This window comes from Nelusetta ayraudi, unplaced genomic scaffold (genome assembly GCF_046127955.1).
Source record: "Nelusetta ayraudi isolate G7.1 ecotype Tasmania unplaced genomic scaffold, CSIRO-AGI_Nayr_v1 ptg000097l, whole genome shotgun sequence".
Lineage (NCBI taxonomy): Eukaryota > Metazoa > Chordata > Actinopteri > Tetraodontiformes > Monacanthidae > Nelusetta > Nelusetta ayraudi.
The window spans coordinates 84,998-101,016 of record NW_027466147.1 but is presented as its reverse complement, the minus strand read 5'-3'; the positions used below and the strand labels follow the sequence as shown (position 1 = coordinate 101,016).

The following is a 16,019-nucleotide window of genomic DNA, read 5'->3' as shown; positions in this document are numbered from 1 at the left end:
TGTTTTTTCCACAGATGTTCTCCTATTTGAACAACAATCCTCAGTATGTTCTTCTAGAACATGGGCAACTGTCAGAAGTTTCACTGCAGTGCAAACACAAATGAAAGAAAACTGTCATATACATACATGCACAACTGGTGTCGCAGTACGTATGTTACAAGTACGAGTTGAGCACTCCAACCTGTTATCGGTAGCGATGCCTGATACTGACATAGATATCAGTGGACCGCTGACAAAAATCATAAGCAGGATACTTCAGTCCTTGCGAACGGAGTCAGTGTTTTATACTTCATGCGATTTCTTCATAGTGAATCCATGAAGGGAAAAGCCAGCTTTGCTTTAACCTCCCCTTCCCCCTCACGCTCTTGCATGACTTTCCAAAGCAAATTCGGCAGTCAGTCACTTCATTGAGCGCAAACTCCAATTTTGTTTGTTTAACATCACAGAAAATCCATTTATAGCCGTGCACACGTCCCTCCGTGTCGTTCTATTGAAACCAGCCTGGACTGATTCTGTCAAGCCCGTGCAAATTGTAAACAATGCCCTTGGAAAAAATAAAATAACCCCAGCAGATCAAATATTCAAATTGGCAGCGCTGAGTGGGAGCGAGAGGTTAGCGTTCCTGTTGACGCAAATGGCAGAGTGATTAATCCGCTGCTGTGAGGAGTCACGGGAACAAGGTTGTATTGAATGCAGGGCAGCCGCACGCTCAGGTCGAAATAATAGAGATTGAACATCTGAGCCACTGACGCTGCATGGTCGATGTGAGTCTGGGAGCAACGTGTGTTGTTTTTCAGGCCGGCCAAAGAAAGGAGCTGCTGTGAAGAATGTCATTGTTTATCATAACATATGGTTGGAAACAAACTAATGACCACAAATAGCTTTATTTACTTCCAGCACACAATTTATTTGACGCTTTTGTGAAAGAGGAGTTTTTTTCACCAGTCCACAAAACAAAAGAGCTCTAATGACAACTGTGGAAACAATTAATGACAACATTTCTGATTTTGAGCTGGAAATCAACTCTTTGTGAGAAAACTGAGGGATAAATCCTGCAGATCTGTGGAGCTTATTGGATAATTCATCCTGTGAAGTTGCTCCACTTGTGTCCAGATGAAATATGGTCCAATATGGTATCCCTGTGATGAGTTCAAACTGTTTAGAAATCTAATAGAGCAACCGTCACAGTCAACTCAGTGTCCAGTGTTGTTGAGAAGTAATTAAAAACTTTCAGTAATTACCGTGTCAAAAGGCTGCATCAGCGGCCGCAACGCTTGAATTTACTGCAGCTTGAATTTACTGCTGCTGCTGACGCTGCATCATCAACCAGCCTATGAGAATGGCAATGACCTGTTTTCATGTAATTCAGGTGGTAAATAAAAATGAAACTCGTGTGTCAACATCCTGCAGTCAAAGATATTTGCCGTAGTTTGTTTTGTGTTTGTTTGTTAAAAACTTATTTCCCTAGGCAGCTTTATTGATGGATGCAATCTCACCTTTAGTAGTGCAGCAGAGCAACCGAGGGGATGGGATTGAAGGACTAAGTACGATGACGGTTGCAGATAATGATTGACTTAAAGTGGTGCCTTATCCCGTAGAGCAAAAACAAAACATGGCTCTGCATGCCGCCGTGGCTCCGAGATGTTTTCCCGATGCCAACCGCGTTCAATTCCCATTTCCGCTGTCTGTCTCGCCAGGTACGACTACGTGGAGGTGGAGGATCTGACCGAGAAGACCGTCCTGGGCCGCTGGTGCGGATCGCAGTCTCCGCCGGCAGCTCACACTTCTAAAGGCAACCAGCTCAGGATCCACTTTGTCTCTGATGAGTACTTCCCCTCAGAGCCGGGATTCTGCATCCGCTACTCCCTCCTGCCGTTGGTACGTACATCATCCACGGTGACGAGCTCTCACACACACAGAAACACACAAAGCTTTCACGTGTTTGTTGAAGATCCTGTTGATTTAGGACAGACTCCAAAGGGCACGATTACAACTTTGTCACCGTACCGCTAGTATTGTCATCCATGGAGATCTATATTTCTGGTGAAATAATTACCTTCCAGTGTTACACAGCATATAACCCCTGCTATTTCCATATATTTCAGTTGCTGCTGCACACAGAGACGGCAGCACACAAAGACTGACAGACATAAAAGAGAAGTAGGGCTTCCAAACCCGAGATTCCACAACCCGCTCCAGTTTCCGGAGCAAATGAAAGACATAAACGGTGCAATCAGACCTCACTGGCGTCTCATTTCTCAGGCTGCGATTGCTTCTGTTTAGAAGCCCTCACGATCTCACGTTCTGTGTCACCGCTCGGTCTAAAAACCATCTGCCCTGTGAACCTGCACTTTATTTATAGATCCGCTCAGACGACAGATGAGGCTTTTCAATGCCACCGGCGTCGTTTGAGACAAAGGTGGGGAAAATGAGAGGTGACACAAAGAGGTCTTCCTGACCCTCTGGGAGGATTTATTCCAGTCCCTCCAATAAAAGTGCAAAATTAAGAGATAGATGTGCTTTTGGTGATGGTCACAGTGTTGTCCGGCACTTTTACTCACTGTCTGGACTGATTGTTATATATCGCTGTCTATTAGTCCTGCATTTCTGTGCTCCAGATGCTCTTTTTACTGCATTCCAATACATCAGGGAGGGGAAGTGGAGCTTTCATGCTTCTTTTCAGAAGTTTTCTCATTTTTCCTTCGTTATTACATGGCTATTAGTTCATCCAAGAGAGCATCAGTTTTAGCAGGAAGCTAGAAAAGGGGGCTAAATGTGCTGTTTCCTCCAGAACTAGGGAGTTTTTGCCGGATAATTAATCATGTGAGGCTGCTCCCCTTGGAGTGGGCGATGAAAGAAAAACAAAGATCTGAAAATTGGCATATTATGAGTCCTTGAGCAACAATTACCACCTAATTCTGACATAATTCTACGAAGAAATCCTACATGCTAATGCTTTAATCATTTTTTGAGCTTTTTCAGTTCTTCCAAACTCACACACACACACACACACACACACACACACACACACACACACACACACATACAGATGAAATCCTTCAGTCTCGGCTCTCTGCACTGACGAAAGGCCAAACTCACACTAAAGAGACAAGTGCCATGTTTGAACCTGTCAGGCCGCAGTTCACGTTCACTGGCTTCGAGTAAACACTGCAACTGCTTGCTAATCCCTGGAGCACTCTGAGACATGACGAGCGCAAGTAGGCAAGAACTGAAGTTAACATTTTTTTCATTCCCCTTATCCCTGTTTTTTTGAGTTTTTAAGTGTGTGATTCATAATTCAGAGTGTATCCCCAGGGCGACGGCAGCCCAGATATTTGCCCTCGACTCCTGATAACCACAGACGCCATCAGACGACGACGAAGTGACGTTCAGTAAACAAACGCACAGAGTGCCACATATATGGATGCGATAGTCAAAGCATGCAGTAACAACATCCAAAAAATACCAAAGTGGATTCAATGCTGATTTTTTTTCTATTTTTATTGCACAGTTCATATGCACTTAAACTTGGAAAGGGTTTTACCCTCAATGCGTGAATGAATCAACTAAAGAAAAATCTGATTTAGCCTAACATGAATTTATCTAGTGATCCAACAATGATCCCAAAAAAACTGTTCAGAGCATTCATGGTTCTTTCCTGAGGAGGCGACACAGATTTGGATTCATGAGGGTTGAGAAAGGGGGAAATCGGCTGACGGTTTGGTTTGGATTATTATTTTTTAAATTTATCATCCAGTGGAATGAGACAGTGATTGATGATGTGAGGTTCCGCTATCAGCCAGCCGGACAAGAGAGCGGGCCTGTCTCTCACACCCCCGCTCTGGAAGGTGAGGAAATCACGAGGAGGGAGAGGAGGCGTCGGCCTCTGCGTGCACAGTCTGGCTTCCCTTTGAACCTTTCGGCAGCGGGAGGAGGAGGAACAGCGGCGCTGTGTTTCCTCTGCGGTCAACCAGCAGCTACTGGAACCCCGTGCCACGCAGGGGCCGGCACTTTAGTTTATATTTAAACAAGCAATAATTCCTCCCCCGCCACTTCCACGGATTTGGGAGGAAAAGAGGGACGGAGGAGGATGGGGGAGGAAAATAAAACCCGGTCTGTAATTCACAGGAAGAGATTGGAGAAAAAGTAAAAGGGTCAGGGGGAGGGAGGGGGCGGTGATGGCTACGAGGTTGTTAAAACACTGAGGAGAAGGGGCCTGTTGAATGGAGCGTGTGGGGTGTTGAACGGTTGAACTGGAGGAGCAAACAAAACATACATCATTTTCTCGACGAGGTCCTGATCCCGGGGGTTGATCCCCTCCGCCTGCCGGCACGTAAAGCTCACCCCGGCACCGCTGTTTATCTTAATGAATGGCTTAGCGACTTTGCACAGCTTGGAGACCGGCGAGGAGGAGAGAAGAGGGCAATAAATAAGTAGTAAAATCTCACTTGAAGTAGCTGTGGCTTGGCACATGACCAGATGCCCCAGAAGGAAACGTTTCACACGGAGATATTTCACATATCCGCTGGAAACGGGCCGTCAAAAACAATTTGGCTCTGACTGGATAAACCTGCATGTTGCATCGGAAAAGTGTTGGTCAGGTTTCCTCGCTGGGAACAAGAAGCTTATGTGTGCAGAGACGACATATTAAGTGCCCCAATTTGGTCCCGCATTTTGTAGACCCCTTGCTTTTTTTCGATAGTGACACCCCGCGAACTCTAACCCTAGTCCTATGCTAACCCTAACCCTACTTTAACCCTAAACCTTCTCTAACCATACTTTACACTGAACCTGAATCTATGCCTAACCCTAACCCTACTTCAACCCTACTCTAACCCTAACCTTGACCCCTGTCCTAACCATAAACAAATTGTAATTTGTAATATAGCTTTAAAAATGCAACTTGTTTTGACCTAAAGTGGTACTTGAGTGGGACGCTGATGGAGTTGCAGTTTTACAGGGGAGCAGCAGGTGGCACTGTGGCAGAAATCCGGAGAAATGCCGGATCAGAACAAGGCCTCTGAATGTCGGGTTTCCTGGTCTACAGACACATGTTATTGCCAGGAACAACACAAGGCTTCCTCATGTTGCCTTCACTGACCGTGCGGTTTGCCCAACATCCAAAGGCAGAATGCAGTGGTTAGCACTGGTTTCCACTCACACTGAAGGCCTCGCTGTGCCTGGTTTACAAGTTCTACCTCTCACAGTCCTAACACACCTGCAATAGGCAAATTGTCGGGAGGCACACATGTGAGTGTGGATGGTTTTATGTCCAGGATGTAACCCTGCCGTCTCACTAAGTTGGCTGGGTACAAGCTACAGCAGCCCCGTGACCCTGAGCGCCGGACAAGCGGTGACAGAAAAACTAATGGATGGATGGACAGAGGTCCAAAGCAGGTCAGGTGTAACGAAAAAGCCCTTGGTGTCATTCCTACCCCTTCATTTAATGAAGACATATTACCAAAAAAGAGAAAATAATACTTACTGCAGTGCAGCATCCATGCTTGAGGAGGCTCATAAATCTTGACCCGACAAAACTGATGGAGTGTTTCACAAATCTGTGGAATTTGTTGCACATGCCCACCCGTGAACAGCCCAGAGACGTCCGGACGAACCAGAATTAGGCCAATCACACATCCAGTTGAGTGAGTTGATAGCAAATAAAGGCTTCCAATTGGTTGAAGGGTAGAGTGGAGAGAAGTTTTTGTGCTGTTCTTGTTCATCTAGTTCTGATCGAACTGACCACAACATCCACACTGCCACAACCATTCATTTACAACCTTACAGAATTTGTTTTTCTTTTTTTTTTTTTTGCTTAATGTGTATTTGACTCCCTTGAATCCCAGCGGCGCAGCCACCTCGCAGGGTTAAATGGCGGATCCACCACAGCCTCGCTCTTAGCACGGTAGAATAAGCTTTCAAGCCATTTTTTGTATTTTTATTTTACCATTGACCTCAATTGCAGTGTGTGAGACAGTGATGGCGGGAAAGAAACTACTTTATTCACGCAATGTGGCTCATGTTGCTTGGTCGGACCTTGTCTTGTGCAAGGAAGTGGTTTGCTACTGCATGTAAAACAGAGGCCGTATTGTTATGCCAAGCTCTCCCAAGATGCTATTTAGGAGTTTTCATCTCAACATAGCCCGCTCAACCTGTCATTTCAGTCGCGAGAATAAAACTGTGCGGTCGTCCTGCGCAGAACAAAGAGCGCTGGGGAATGAGGTAATCACAGCCTGGACGCAAAAGTTCAAATTTCTTATAAACGGCGAAGAGGCTCAGACAGGAGATGGATGAACTGAGAACAAGATGTCCCGATGCTTGAATAAAATAAAAATATGAGATAATTGCAGGCTAAGAACTGCAGAGTGGCCTTCCTTTTTTCAGCGTGTGCGTGTGCGTGTGTGTGCGCGTGTGTGTGCTTTGTTAGCGTCAGCATGCAACAAGACCTGCGCTGACCCGGTTTGGCGCCTCCTGCTGTATATCTTCATGCTGTGTCCTTGTCGTCTACATTCGAACAGCTCTTTTACTGCCATCATAATCGTACAGCTACAATAAAAAAGTCACGACAGCGTAATGCTTCTGAAACTTTTTTTGTAGCGTTTTTAATTTCAAATCTGCAATATTGTCAGCTTCTCGCTTCACTCGCGCTCCTCTCAACGTGTCCCTGAAGAATCGCCCGCCCTCCCTTTTCTTCCTAAAAGCTGAGGCTCGCAGAGCGCCGCTAATTGGGCGAGTGCTGCACCGTGGGCAATCACAAGCTGTTAATGGCTTCCAGGGCACGGCGCCGGCCGGTGCCAAGGCACCGCTAACGAGAGCCGCAGCCAGCGTGACTGAGAAAGGACGGCTCAATTTAACTCTCATTTTTCTTGCCGTGATACTTCGAAACCTGCTTTTTACCACTGTGTTTTTTTTTTTCTTCCTTCCAACCTCTTTGTGTGTATTTATTTCAAACGGTGCCAAAGGAGAAATTCCTCAGCGCCATGGAAGGCGGCCTCATTAGAATGAGTCAAACGCGTGGCATCAGCGCAGCTGCGTGTCAGCTGTGTTGTTGCAGCTTGCGGTGCGACAATGTCAAACCGCTGGCACGTCCATTTAAAAGGGAGAAGAAGGAGGAAAAAAAACGCCACCAATGGGCCGTTGGCTTTGGAGACCTAAACACACACACAGATTGCAAAGTTGGAAATGTTTAGAGCTAAACTGCAGCATTGACACAAATGTCCAACTGAAAAACACAGAGATGATTGCAAAAACTATATTTAAAAAAAGGTTGGATGGGATTTTTGGGTGGATGTCAGTGGGAGAGTGTGAGGCTGATTAGCAGTCGGTAGCACCTCCCAACTGATCAGCAGCGCACGTTGTTTTAAGGATGGTCCCTCAAAACCATTGTGGTTTGCGTCTCATTTGGCGGTTGTCAGAGACATGCTCGGCTCGTCGAGCCACTGCTGTCGCTGCTGTGGGAGGCAAACCCCACACGGCTAATGTGGCACAACCGCTGCGTCTGATTGGTGCATTTGTGACATCGCCAAACTTTTGAAAAAGATCCCTTTGAACGGGAAAAAAAAACAGGAGGTTTTTTATTTTCGCTCTGTGTGACGTTTGCGTTCAGTGTGGATTTGCTCACTCCCCATCAGCTGTTTTCAATAGAACTCGCATGTCAGAAGAATAATCAGCCATTCAAAACGCTTTGCGCAGTTCACGTCAGCATCCATATGGGTAGACTTCCAGAAAGCAACTTATAAAAAGGAGAACGCTGGAGAATACGAAGCCACAGATCCCCAGAGTGGCCACGTCCTGCTGAAAGCTGAACCTTTTCTACCTCCAGGAGCTATTTCTCTCTGGATTCCAGCACGTTAGCCTCCCGTTAGTCAACAGGGGGAAAAACTTCCACGTTTTCCTTTCAAACATTTCTGCTCTTTCCAAAAACCAAACAAAAAAATATGTAAGATGCAGCTGCCAGCAGCCACCCATGTTTCCAACATCCCACCAGCTGCACTCACACTTTTTTTAAATTTTTTTTTTTACCTCCAGTAAATGTCACAACTTTGCCTTTTACCTGTCAGTCACGCAAGATTAGAGAGAGCGAGCCGACTGACATGTTGGACAAACGTGGCGTCGCAAGCACTGAAAGGTTGAACAGATTAGCTTCTCCTCCCCCGGGAGGGCCGACACTCCAGGTATCAATCAAGCGGCTGCCTCTCTGCAGCACTGGAGCGAGCCGATACGCAAACAAATACTGTAGTAACGACTCAGGGCAAATGCGAAGGGGGAAGAGGAGGTGAAGCTCGCATGAGGCAGGAAGTGTTATAAGTCAGCCTGGGAATTGCGTTGCGTCACTGATCAGCTCCCCCTCAGATCTTCAGACAAAGGTCTTCTCACTGTGGATCCACTAGCATTCAGCTCACGGTGCTTCCACTCATTGTGGAACCGCTGAAGGCTCCTTGCAACAATCTGACTTAACATCTCTGTCTTTCTTGCATTATTATTGCTTTGGTCAGTAATGGCAGCATCGCCACCGCCACCCTGTCTCATCCTTGTCTTTTTTTTATGCTCTTCATCCTCATTTTAAATTTAGCAATTCTGTCGTGAGTGCGCTTGAAGCACATTCAAATTGAGTTTGCTTGTCATGTGTGCAGCATATAGGGGCATGTAAATGAATTGTGAAATGCCTTTTTAGTGGTGATGAAACTCGGAAGCAACAGCTGCGAGCTGCTATTAAAAGCCCCAGAAGGAAGGAAGCAACTCCAGCTGGAGTTTTATCGGAACCCGAAAGGCCGTCTAGATGTGGCAAGTTTAACTAAACTTGCTACATCTTGCAGCTGGAGGTGGAGGTGAAGGCTCCTCACAGTGACAGGAAAACATGTTTGCCATGTCCTTCCTCCAAAAACGCCTTCAGTGGGCTCTTTGATGGATGGATGCCTGAGATAAGCCCCAAAATATTCACAATTCCACCCATCTGGTCACCAAAACCATGCATGTTTATATCTCAGTGCAATCCAATAAGCATTTCAGGATTAAACATGAATGTCACGTCGCAGCTACAGACGTTAAGACATGTCTGGTATTTGCTGTGTAAAATCGTCTCGATTACATCAGCGCGGACGCCTATTTCCAAGTCCTGCGAGGATGTGCGCGATAGCGCAGGAGGAAATCTGTTTCCACTTGTGCGTGTGATGCAACTCCACTTCAACATCTGTAAAGGATTTGAAAGCGGTGCCGTGTGCGCACGGCTGTTAATAGCAAATAAAAAGGTCTTAAAAAAAGGACTTGGGGTGAGGCCACACTGACAAAAGAACAATTATTGTCAAAGAATGTTTATTAACGACCAAAAACACACACATCTTGGAAATTTGAAGGGAAGAAGAAAAACAAAATTTGGGAAAAGGGAAAATAGGAAAAATGGCAAAGAGAGACGCAGAGCAGAAATGCTTTCGTTTTATCTTTAGAACATTCAGTTTCAGCTCAAATCTCAACAGGTCTCAAATCTGAGCAGCGTTTTAAACAGCTCATCTGTTTTTGCTTTCTTAACCCTGCAATGTTTGGCTTTTGATTTGTTTTTTTTCCTTGTGATCCAGCAGCCTGCCGAAGCCGAACTCGCTGCAGTTCTGCCTCCGTCGCAGCAGGGCATGGAGGAGCTGTCGGAGGCCGTTGGCGGGCTGGGGACCGTGGAGGACGTGATGAAGTACCTGGAGCCGGACAGATGGCAAGTGGACATGGATGAGCTGTACAGGCCAACCTGGCACGTCCTGGGAAAATCATTCATCCTGAATAAAAAAGCCAAAGGTACGACATTTTACATACCCGGGAGTGAAAGAAGCCTCGGATGGTTTCCCAACTTACCCGCCCGCCTCTGCTGTCCTTCAAGGGGGAGTCGACCTCAATCTGCTGAGGGAGGACGTCCGGCTGTACAGCTGCACGCCGCGCAACTTCTCCGTGTCGCTGCGTGAGGAGCTGGCGAGGACGGACGCCATCTTCTGGCCCAGCTGCCTCCTGGTGAAGCGCTGCGGCGGAAACTGCGCCTGCTGCTCCCACCGCTGCTACAACTGTCAGTGCGTCCCCGCCAGGGTCACCAAGAAATACCACGAGGTGAAGGAGCACCTCTGATAACTCTTCTAACACCTACGACAGCAATTCTTTGCTTTGTCACAAAATGATGAGTAAGATGGTGAAGTTGTTGCATCCTTTGAGGCAAACTCTCAGCTGAAACACTTCCTCTGCTGCAGGTGCTGCTGCTGAAATACCGAAGCGGCGGCAGAGGTCTGCAGAAGTCGCTGACTGACGTGGCCCTGGACCACCATGAGGAGTGTGCCTGTGTGTGTCAGGACGACCGGGACTGAGGCTCCACCCCACCCCACCTCACCTCACCTCACCTCACACACACACACATGACCACGCACACACACACACACACACATGCACACACACACTTGCAACAGCTGGGACGTGGGATAATGAACCTCGCCCGCCGCTCCAGCGTTCAGCATCTCATCCACTTCCACTGGAAGCTAACAAGATTCTCCTTTCATCCTGCTGTCCTTTGGCTAATTGGATTACTAGACTGGAATCTAATAAATCTTCTGAATGGACGTGACTGCTGTGGAATACCAAGCGCCTGCTCAGAGTGCATCGTAGAGAGGCAAAATAAAAAACAAATAAAAGAAAATGAGAAAAGAAACACACACTGGAGCAGATCTTGACTATTATGAGGCTCTGAAGACTTGATTCTTCTGCTCCTGAGAGTAAAGAACGCTGCCTCATCTTCTCCCTTTCCAAAGTTCTAGCGGAATTATCTGATGCTGTCGTGGAAAACGGGACCTTCGTTGTTCCACTGCTTTTTATGCTTCCAAGTGAGCCGACTCCAGCTGACTAATTCTCCCTTCTACCCCGTCATTAAGGCCATCAAAGGCAAAATAAGGGTGCTTCCACTCCTCCTTCCTCCTCCTCCTCCTCCTCTTAGCTACTACACCGCTAAGTGCCCCGATCCCAATGAGGACTGTAGTACGTGTAAATATGTCATTTTTTTTTGCATTTATGTCCGTTAACTTTTCTTCATTTCCTACCAAAGATTCCGTAGAAGACGCTAAAGTGTCAGGAGAGCCCAAAGCATCAAGCAACTGCGGCCACATGTGAGATTGTTGGTGTTACATATTTATTTGTTCCAGGAAAGGGAACGTTTAGGTTCAAAAGATCCTGATCTTGTTTTTTTTGGCGGGTTACATTTTCAACCTTATAGTACAACTGCAAGGCCATTCTGTCAGTGTTTTTTTTTTTTTTTTTTTGGTTGTGATGTTATTTTCTGTATGCAAGTTATTTATCTCCTCTTTTGCAGTAATTGCCCCGTGTATTTCTTTGTACTGTACATCAAAATAAACTCTTTGATTTCTAAGTGAGTCCAGCGCTTCGAGGCGAGACGGGGGATTTTAATTGTTGAATATTCTGCTCAGTCTTTATCTTTGACATTGCAGCGCCACAATATTGCTGAGATTTAAAGTCCACGTCCAGTTTGAAAAATTCCCATTTAAAATGTTTTATTTTTTTTTTAGATGGAACTCAAGCACACAAAAGTGAAGGAAGGGATGTGCTTTTTCTCTTATTTTGGGAGCCACTAAGAGCTTAATGCCCTTTGTGGCATCACAAAGCTGGTTGTTTTTGTCAGAACTAAGTGCGTTTTTGCCTTAGCACCGACTTTATAAGAAGTGGCGCAGAGCACAAGACTCATTTCTGGGAAAACCGTCTTGTGTTGGAAAACATTCTGAAAACTACTTTTACACGGAAAGTTAAAGAAAAAAACTTCTATTTCTATTCTTGATTTTGAATTAAGTTTTGAGTGTCTCTTTTTTTTGTTGCGCACTCACTAAAAACATCCACTGTTCATTTTTTATTTTTTCAATTGTGATAATTAATTCCTCCGCACGGCCATCAGGTCACCCAGGAGGATTTTCTCATTTGTCCACCTCACGCTGCTGTTCCACTAAATTATTCCCATCTAAATTGAGCACTGGCAGGCATCAGCAGTGACTCCAGATGCTACTGCATAAGCCCGCCGTGTCCCAGTGTGGTCTTTATAAGATTAAACAGACTGCCTTCTCCACTTGGTATGGAACGAAGAGGGAGAGAGAAAATAAAAGACTTGCTGCTCTGGCATACGGTCGGAAAACAGCGTTGGCACTCGGTCCGGTTTGTGTGCGCAGTATATGCGAGTGTGTTTGTGGATGTTTGTGTGCAACTTTGTTTGACTTTTCCACCCTTTGGCCACACGTCCCTCTGCGAATTGCCTCCTTAGCTGCGAAACCAAAGCCTGGCAAGCTGGCAAGCCGCAGCGGCATCATGGTGGAGCTGAAGTGTCCGAGACCAAAAATGTCAATTTATGTCATCTGGAAAACCAAACTAACCCCGGCACAAACATGGAGAGGTTGGTATGAATTGCAAAAGACGCTGTTGAAAAAACAAGCTTGTGATAAGCTGCGACACGCTGATGGACGCGACTCACCGCAGTTATTGCAAAGGGAATTGCAAAATGCATACAAAGTAAATGGGAAATCCCTTAATGTCTTTGGAATTCAGCATTAGCTCTGACCAAACATCAGGTCAAGTCAAAACAAACACTCCTGCAAAATTATGAACTTGCTTATTTAACTCACTTCTCTGTGGAGTTTGCGGAGGAACTTGTGACGGATCGTTTCAAGATCCTGTCTTTTACCCGTTTTCACATTCTTATTTTTCATTCAGTGGGGCAACTTTGCGTGGTTAGTCAAACAAAACAAAATGAAACAATACAGCATACTTAGCCCTCTGTTTACAATCTCCTGTTGAAACGTTGGGAAAAGCTGGGCCTTCCCAGTTCCAAAACTTCAGGATCGCGGACGGAGCCATCACCTGGCTGGGCAGCTGTTTTTAATTAGTGCCCTTTGTGACATCACAGAATGACTATTGCCACATTGTGTTTCTGTATATATTCATTTATATGAAGAGTGTTTTTTTTTTCTACGCTTTTACTTAGATGATGTCTGATACACTTTCCCTTGAAAACTTTTTTTCATTCATTTTGCTACTGCCAACTCACTGAACTTGCAGTTTAAAAAAATAATAATAAGAATACTTTATTAATTTCACACTGGGGAAATGTGCCTAATTACCACAGCATTCAAAGGAAAAAAGTGATAACTGTGTGTGTGTGTGTGTGTAATATATATCAGAAGAAGAAGAAGCCTTTATTAATCCCACATTGGGGAAAATTGCATAAGACAGATAAATAAAGATTTTATCGAAATGTGAAGAAAATGCTACATTCATTTAAAACAGGCAAGTTATTTGCATTATACTTAGAGAAGAGCAGAAAATTAAAGAGATGTTTATTTTCAATTAATGGACTGAAGGTTCAACCAATCCCCTGCCAGGCTTTGATTGACGGGACCTCTCCTGTCCAGACTTTGTAAATCGGCCTAGTGGCCAAATGAGGAATTGAAGCTAACAGATTTGGGAGACATTACTGGTTGGGTGTCATTTCCTGTATTATATCCTCATAAGGGATACCGGGAGGATTGACTGCAGCCTCTGCACAGCAGAGCGCTTAAGAGCCTATAAATTAAAACACACCCACTGCAAATCATGATCACGCATCTGATGGGAAAACTATCTCAGTCCCAAACCGGATCAAACCACCTCCAGCGACCCTGATTGGTTGACGGCAAACGGACAGAGAGGCCAAACTTCCCCTATGCATGTTATGTTTCGATAATTACCAGGTGCTGGAGTGGCGGCGCTACCGCAGCCGGCTGTCGTTCCCGGGAACGTAAAGAGCCGCGACTTTTAGCGTCGTATTAATCACGAGCCCGGAAATCATCAGCAGGCGGCGGAGCAGAAGAAACCCTGCGTTAAATATACTGTAGGTTGAGTCATTTGACAGATGTTTCAGCCCTCATCTCCTCTTCCATCCAATGTTTAACCGCTGCATGTTACCACACCAAGATGAAAGGTTTGTACTTTTACCCCGAGCTCAATAACAGGTTATACATTAAACCTCCTGCTATAAATCAAACACTTTTTTACTTCTGTCCGTGCAAATACACCCACAAAAGTAGAACAGCACCTAAAAAAATAAAAAATAAAAAAGCCCAACAGGTCCCTTCCTGCGCCCTCTAGTGGAGCAGCCTCACTGACTTAATTAAGACAAAAGTACATATAGCCCTGTGTTTAAAGCCACCAGCCAAATTTCCAACATTGGGCTTTTGCTTTTTCATATGTAAACATTTTTGCAGAGTTCATCAACAGGACAGATTTAATTTTCATTCTTCCGCATTAAATCATGCAAACAAACAAACAAACAAAAATAACAGCTTCTATTGTCCTCCATAACAAAACATAACCTTTGTCACATTTGGCCTCTGCAATTAAAAGAGACGCTAAAAGTGGTGGCCATTGGCTTCCAGACATCAATGTGTACGGCAAAGTACTGCTTAGGTAACGTTTGTTACACTTATAACACTTGTTGCTGCTACATACACGAGGGTATCTATGTATAGAAGCGCTTATACTAATTAAATATTTATGCCACATTTAAATATTTATATGCGTTTCTCTTTTCCCGATGTGTGTAGACGTTATTTTGGCTGACTCTGTATTTGGAAGTTTGAGAAGGGTGTAGCCAGCACCTCGCTGCAGCAGCTGTCACTGACCAGAATAGTCCCGTAATATGCAACTCTAAGTGACTGTGTCCCCCTGAACCCGAAAGGTTCATCAGTGCTACAGAAAGGTTTCACTTCTGCAGCTGCTTATTGTGTCCGGCCAACCAGACGTCACTTCCAATGCCTGTCTGATCGAGCTCCTCCCTTTATCTCCTTCAGCTCCAGGACTGCTCAGTGTCGTCCGTGTCTCCGTATCTCCTCCGGCAGCGGCGCAGCCAACATGTGGCAGCGACGCAAAATACACCAGCGGCGTTGAGCTGATGAGTTCTGACAAGTTACTCACACAGCTGACGCCGTTGCTCACAAGCATCCGACTCCCCCGCCGACGGCTGTGGAGGAAATTCATCCGCAATCGAGAGCGGGGTCGAAAGTCGCGGATTCCTGTGTCATCCGGCTAATTGGCTGTGTGTTTTGCTGAGCCCGGAGGAAGACATTGTGGCGACAGATCCAGCTCCAATTCTTTATTTACTCTGTGGTGTAGTGATGGTATTCTGAAAAGGGGAAAACTAAGGTTTTTAAAATTAACCCCCCCTGTTTTTCTTGTTTAGGTCAAAAGATACAAAGAAGCCAAACAAGTGAGTCACCGAGGCTAAAATTATCCTCAAATTCTTCTTTGGAGTGTCAGGGAATACAAAAGAGAAGTTTTACCTTTATCAAAAGGTTTTATGAAATCCAGCAATTGATTTATTGTTGCAAACAACAGCAGCAAATAGTTTATTATTTCCGAGGCTGTGCTGGAATGAAAATATGTAAAATACATTTTTAAAAGATAATAAGTTGATGAGCAAAATATCATTATTTTCAGTTTATCCTGTGACTTTAATTGGTCAGAGGCAGGAATTTGTTTGTTTCTGTGAATCTTTCCTGTTGTATTTTCAGCTGCCCGCCATCGTTTATACAAAAAGGAGCAACGTGACAGCAGCGTTTGTGTCAAAGTGCGGCTTTGAAGCAAGTAAAACATGAGTTTGTCCACAAACAAGTCGCGCTGACAGTTTAATGTTCGTCTGGGACAGCTGAGTCACAAAGACAGATGTCATTTATTTTTGCTTCCAGACGTATGTATATATGTATATATCTTTTATTTTCATGACTATTTACATTGTAGATTGTCACTCAAGGCATCAAAACTATGAATGAACACATATGGAATGTATCAAACAAAAAAGTGTGAAATAACTCAAGCAAATTTTATATTTTAGACAATCTAGAATAGCCACCCTTTATATAAAATATATACAACATAACATATTTAGGTATTTAACTTTTGTTTTTTTCCTTTTGCCACATTAATCCACATATCTTGGTATGTATGTATGTGTTGTTTTTTCACTATTTCAT

The 16,019-nt window shown here is 44.8% G+C and overlaps 1 protein-coding gene across 1 annotated transcript in view; it reads left to right on the top strand.

Annotated features, from left to right (window-relative positions):
- Nucleotides 1–11,383, top strand: part of pdgfc (platelet derived growth factor c) — a 41,337-nt gene extending 29,954 nt beyond the window's left edge. The window contains exons 3-6 of the mRNA XM_076048154.1: nucleotides 1,698–1,878; nucleotides 9,576–9,780; nucleotides 9,863–10,083; nucleotides 10,221–11,383. Of these exons, the coding sequence (XP_075904269.1) occupies nucleotides 1,698–1,878; nucleotides 9,576–9,780; nucleotides 9,863–10,083; nucleotides 10,221–10,334 (721 nt within the window). The 3' untranslated portion in view covers nucleotides 10,335–11,383. The remainder of the gene's footprint in view (nucleotides 1–1,697; nucleotides 1,879–9,575; nucleotides 9,781–9,862; nucleotides 10,084–10,220) is intronic.
- The last annotated feature ends 4,636 nt before the right edge of the window (nucleotides 11,384–16,019 follow it).